General features: G+C 60.2%; 1 protein-coding gene across 1 annotated transcript; it reads left to right on the top strand.

Moving 5' to 3' along the window:
• Nucleotides 1-41: 41 nt before the first annotated feature.
• Nucleotides 42-5,332, top strand: RNPEP (arginyl aminopeptidase (aminopeptidase B); the record flags this gene model as incomplete). Its single annotated transcript, XM_010153816.1, has 9 exons — nucleotides 42-176; nucleotides 1,138-1,286; nucleotides 1,800-1,916; nucleotides 2,040-2,275; nucleotides 2,895-3,008; nucleotides 3,269-3,381; nucleotides 3,744-3,852; nucleotides 4,428-4,652; nucleotides 5,190-5,332. Coding segments are annotated over 9 exons (1,341 nt in total), but the record flags the coding sequence as incomplete, so codon positions are not given.
• Nucleotides 5,333-5,463: the final 131 nt, after the last annotated feature.

Below are 5,463 nucleotides of genomic sequence, written 5' to 3'. Positions count from 1 at the left end.
CGGGGGTGCCCCTCACGCGGGGGTCTCTCCCCTAGGTGTGCTGGCTGGCTCCCGAGCAGACGGCGGGGAAGCAGAAGCCCTACATGTACACGCAAGGCCAGGCCGTCCTCAACAGGTCCTTCTTCCCCGGCTTCGACACCCCGTCGGTCAAATGCACGTACTCGGCCACGGTGCAGGTCAGTGGTGCCCGGCGTGCGCGCGGCTGCGAGCCCGGCCCAGCGCAAGCAAAACGCTCCACGAGTGTGCGAGTGTGCAAAACGCTCCACCAGCGGGAGGGTGACTGGGACGAGGGGGGACGCAGCTGGAGGAGAGGTCTGATGCCGGGTGACACCGCATCCTGGTGGCCATGCCGGATGGAAGGAGCATCCCATGTTTAGTACCAAAACAGGATTAAATAATCCAAATTCCCTCGTCACGTGCAGCCAGTCACGCAGTGGCTCCAGCACTGGGCTGTTCCAGCGTGCCGGCCTGCTGCAGGCAGGACGCTGCTTATCAGTGTGACACCAACCCAAGGCTGATGGCACGTGGTGGCATCAGCTGCTGATGCTGGAGTGCATTTATTTTGCCTCTTGCTCTAATTTCCACCATTAAAGCTTTGGCTGAGTGTCCCCCGCCGAAGGGCCAGCACGGGGCTTGGCTGTTGCAGAGCCCTGGCGTGATGCTCTGTACCAAGAAAGCCGTATTCCCACACGGCACTGCGGGTGTTCACCCCATGTCTGGAAGAGCAGAGACTGGCCAGTGGATCTGCCATGGGCTCTGCCTCAGCTTGAGAATGGGAAAAACAAGTTGTGTAAGAAATGGGAGGAGAGCCAGCATCTGGAGGATCTGCATCCTTTGCCCTTTCAGCACCTGCAGCTCCAGCATTTCTTTATCTTGCTGGCACCTCACAGGGCAGCTCTGGGTGTCCTGGTGTTGCACCCAGATGGTGTTTGAGCCCATATGCCAAGTGATGCTGTTGCAGGGATGCAGCTGGCATTACCGCTCTGCTCTGCGCCCCAAAACCTGCAGTGCCCATGGACCCAGCCACCTTCAGCATGCTGAGACGTGTTCGCTGCCAGACATCGTGGCATCTTGGGCTGGGGTACGTCCTCCTCCGTACGTTACAGATCTAACAGATGTTTTTATCTACGTGTCCAGGTCCCCGAGGGTTTCACGGCTGTGATGAGTGCCACAAGTTGGGAGAAGCAGAAGGATAACACCTTCGTCTTCAAGATGTCCCACCCGATCCCCTCCTACCTGATCGCTCTGGCTGTTGGGGACATTGTGTCTGCTGACGTTGGCCCAAGGCAAGTGGCTCTGGGGGACACCCAAATGTTAAGCCCTGGCTGTGGGAGCTGCACGGTGAGGCTCCCGTGCCGTGCTGTCCCATGGCAGCTGCGCTGCTGGGCTCTGGAGAGCAGGCAGGCACAGAGACGCTGACTGTCCCCCGTGTGCCATGCACGTGGTGCCGTGTCATCAGGCCACGGGCTGTGCCGGGTGAGGAGCAGCCTCAGTGCTGGCTCTTCTTGGCTCTGCCCCATGCACATGACTGACAGCAGCGGGTTCCTGTTCACAGAGGGTCCCACCCCTCTTCCCAAGGCTGGTGGTCTGTTCCTGGCTGTCACAGTAGCCTTATAAAAGCCCTTTGACATTAAATCAAGGGAAGAAATGGCAGCAGCCTCCACCATCAGTCTCATTGGGTTCCTTTATCAGCAGGCTTTGTTGTGCTGTGGAATGAACGTGTGTGGTTTTTGGCTGATGAAGCAATAGGGTAAAAGTCCACTAAGGGTTAAAAGTTCCTCTTCTACACACTTGGCCAGGAGCCGCGTCTGGGCCAAGCCCTGCCTGATCGAGGCTGCGAAGAAGGAATATGATGGGGTGATCGAGGAGTTCCTGGCTGTCGGAGAGAAGCTCTTTGGACCTTACGTTTGGGGCAGGTACAGCCTCCTGTTCCCAGTGGGTTTTGATCCCTGGGGCTGGAGAGGGAGCACCCCTCCATCCCGAGCAGCATCAACAGGAGGAGGGGAGTCTGACCCCAGCCGTCTGCTCTTCCCTGGCAGGTATGACATCCTGTTCATGCCGCCCTCCTTCCCGTTCGGCGGGATGGAGAACCCCTGCCTGACCTTTGTGACGCCCTGCCTGCTGGCTGGGGACCGCTCCCTGGCCGACGTCATCATCCACGAGATCTCCCACAGCTGGTTTGGCAACCTGGTCACTAATGCCACGTGGGGCGAGTTCTGGCTGAACGAGGGCTTCACCATGTACGCCCAGAGGCGCATTTCCACCGAGGTCTACGGTGCGTGGCTGTGCCCGGCCGCAGGGCGCTGAGTTCCCGCGTGCAGCCCTGCCGTCGCAGGAAGGACCCCCGTGGGGCCAGGGTCTGTGCGCCGTGCGGCTCAGCTCATCCCTCCCCCCGCTGCCTGTGGGGCTGGAGCCTGCGCTGCATCTTGGAGGAGGGGAAGAGCAGCAGCTGGCAGCGCTCTGGGGTTTCATGTTGGCAGCAAAACCACCTTTGCTCCGGGAGATGGACACAGCCCCTGTAAGCCCCATGCCGAGGGTGCTGCGATCTTGTCCAGCATCGCCTTCCTCTTGCTCCTGCAGCTCCCTGGGGGAGCCAGTACCCCAGCAGGTCTGGAGCTCCTCCAGGGCACACAGTCACATCCAGGAATGCACATCACAGCTCCTGGTACCATTTGCTGAATCCAGCTAAATTTTAATGGCTCTAAAATCCTTTTGCTAACCAAGTGCTGGGTTGCTGTGCATCTCCACAACTACTATCCCAACACCTTATTTATCAAGTTCCTCCTCTTCCAGCTCATAAGGGAATGCTGTTTCCTTCCTGCAGCAGCACCCCTTGTGCTCGAAGTGCACAGGGTCTGGTTGGGGTCCCTGAACACCGCCTTGTCCCTGCCCAGGTTCCGCGTACACCTGCCTGGAGGCTGCGACGGGAAGGGCCCTCCTGCGCCAGCACATGGACAACACCGGGGAGGAGCATTCGCTCAACAAGCTGCGGGTGGTCATCGAGCCAGGTCTGGGGGTATCTCCGTCCTCCCGCAGCCGGCTGTGGGGAGTGCAAGCGAGATGGGGGTTGTGGGGGGAAGCCCTGTTGCTGGGGGGTTTCATGACTTGCGATAAGAACGGTGCTGGTGGTGGGACCCGAGTGAGGTGATGGCTCCAGGAGGGATGTGATGGGCTTGAACCCGGCACAGAAGGTGGAGATCTGCCATGCGAGGGCTGTTCTATTTTGCGAATGGGCGGATGATGCTTGAGGGTTTTCCTTGTTTTCTAGGTGTCAATCCGGATGACACATACAACGAAACACCTTACGAGAAGGGCTACTGCTTCGTGAGCTACTTGGCCCATCTCGTGGGGGACCAGAGCAAGTTCGATGCCTTCCTCCAGGTTGGTACGGGAGGTACCAGGTGGAGGTGCCAAGTCGTATGACACACCGGGGCAGGAGTGCAGAGTGCAGCAGGATCCCTGGGAAGGACGGGCTGCACAGGGTGGCCGGGGAGAGGAAGAGGAGGTGGGAAATGGAGATGTTTGCAGTGGAATGAGATGAGGGCAGAGCTGGGCCCAGCTGGCTGCAGGCGGTGGTGGTCACAGGTGTCCCAGGGGCTGCAGGGGACCGGGCAGTCCATGGGGCGGGTGGAACGGGGGCTGGGCAGCACCGAGCCCTCCTCGTGAGCTGCAGCATGGGGAGGACTGGCAGCACTGCCAGGGGTGACGGTGTGTGCAGCATCACTCCCCGGCTGTCCCTGCAGGCCTACGTGAACCGGTTCAAGTTCCAGAGCATCACGGCAGACGATGCCCTAGGTTTCTTCCTGGAATATTTCCCAGAGCTGAAGGAGAAAGGCGTGGACTCCATCCCAGGTCAGCACTGCACCTTCCTGCATGATGGTTTGTAGGTTTTGTTGGAGATGCTGCTGCCGGCTCCAGCTCCAACAGCGGCCGTGCAGCGCTGGCCGGCTCTGAATCAGGCACTAACCTGGGCTTGTGCATATGCCTGCTCAGCCGGATCATGTTCCATATGAATCCAGCCCCTGCTCTGTGCTCAAGTACCGTTCCATGGGGTTTCCCCCCCCAGCTGAGCCTGGTGGATCTGTAGCACCCGAATACAAGTGTTCGCTGGCAGAGCTGCTGGGATCAGGCTCAGAGGTGCCCCAGGCTCAGCTCAGTCTCGTTGCGGAGATCCAGGCCTGGCAGGAGCTTTCCACGCTGGAGCCGGCCCATCTCGCTGGTGGCAGCGGGGCTGTTACTGTACAAGCAGAAACCGAGCCCAGTATGGCCTGACAGCCTCACCCCATTATTCTCTGCTCGTCAGCTGTTGCGGGCAAGTTTCTGGTGCTGGGGATGCCCTCGGAGAAGGCGGTGGGATGTGTGGGCAGCAGCCATGAGTGTGGGGTTCAGAAAACCAGTCCCAGCTCTCCCTGCCTTCCCTGCTGCAGGCTTTGAGTTCGACCGCTGGCTGAACACGCCGGGCTGGCCCCCCTACCTGCCCGACCTCTCCCCAGGGGAGCAGCTGATGAAACCGGCAGAAGAGCTGGCAGAGCTCTGGGCAGCTGAAAGCTTGAACATGGAGGCAATCGAAGCCGTGGACATCACGGCCTGGAGGACATACCAGTTGGTCTACTTCCTGGATCAGATCCTGCAGAAATCTCCCCTGCCAGAAGGTGAGGGCTGGGTCCCCTCCAGTGCCCAGACCTGGGGTGATGCACCCCGGTCCAGCCAGTTGGCCGGAATGTGAGGATGCGTGGCCATCGACCCATCCCTGCTGCGGTCCAGCATTGTGGTTCCTGGTGTCTGGGCAGTGGTGGAGGGTGGGGAGCCAGGAGGGTGGCTAGACATATGGGGACACATGCAGTGGCAGGGAGGAGCCTTGCTGTCCCCTCTTTGCTGTGCGCTCTTTGCTGAGGGACCTCCCCACCCCTCGTGCTGGGATCCCAAGGCACCGGGCACGTGGCTCTGCAGGGCCCTGGCCCCAGGAACCCAGCATGGGCACCCTCCTGCCTGCAGCCAGCCAGTGCCTGGGATGCTCCCAGAGCTGGGGGTGCTGGGAGACTCAGGGGGTCCAGGGCTGACTTGTGGCTGGGAGAATCCTGGAGAATTTGCAGCACAGCTGGGATAGGCTCACAGGGTCCCCTTGGAGCAAGGGCTGGGAGCTGGAGGCAGACCCTGAAACTGGGGTGGTGACAATTTGCCCCTTGCAGGCAGTGTGGAGAGGCTGAGCAAGACGTACCCCAAAATCTCCAAGGCCCAGAACGCTGAGCTGAGACTCCGCTGGTGCCAGATCATCCTTAAGAACAACCTCGAGGCTGAGTACAGCAAAGTCAAGGACTTCCTCCAAAGCCAGGTTTGTCCACAGGCAGCAGTGGCTGCACCCAGCAGCGTGTCATCGGGGGAGAGATGGGCACAGGACCTTCTGCGCCAGAGGGCCAGGGGTTGGCTCTTGCTCTTGGTAGACCCACGGGATGGTTTGGGTTG

This window comes from Eurypyga helias, unplaced genomic scaffold, assembly GCF_000690775.1.
Source record: "Eurypyga helias isolate BGI_N326 unplaced genomic scaffold, ASM69077v1 Scaffold52326, whole genome shotgun sequence".
Classification (NCBI taxonomy): Eukaryota; Metazoa; Chordata; class Aves; order Eurypygiformes; family Eurypygidae; genus Eurypyga; species Eurypyga helias.
The sequence above is the reverse complement of the archived record's forward strand: the minus strand, read 5'-3'. Positions and strand labels throughout refer to the sequence as shown.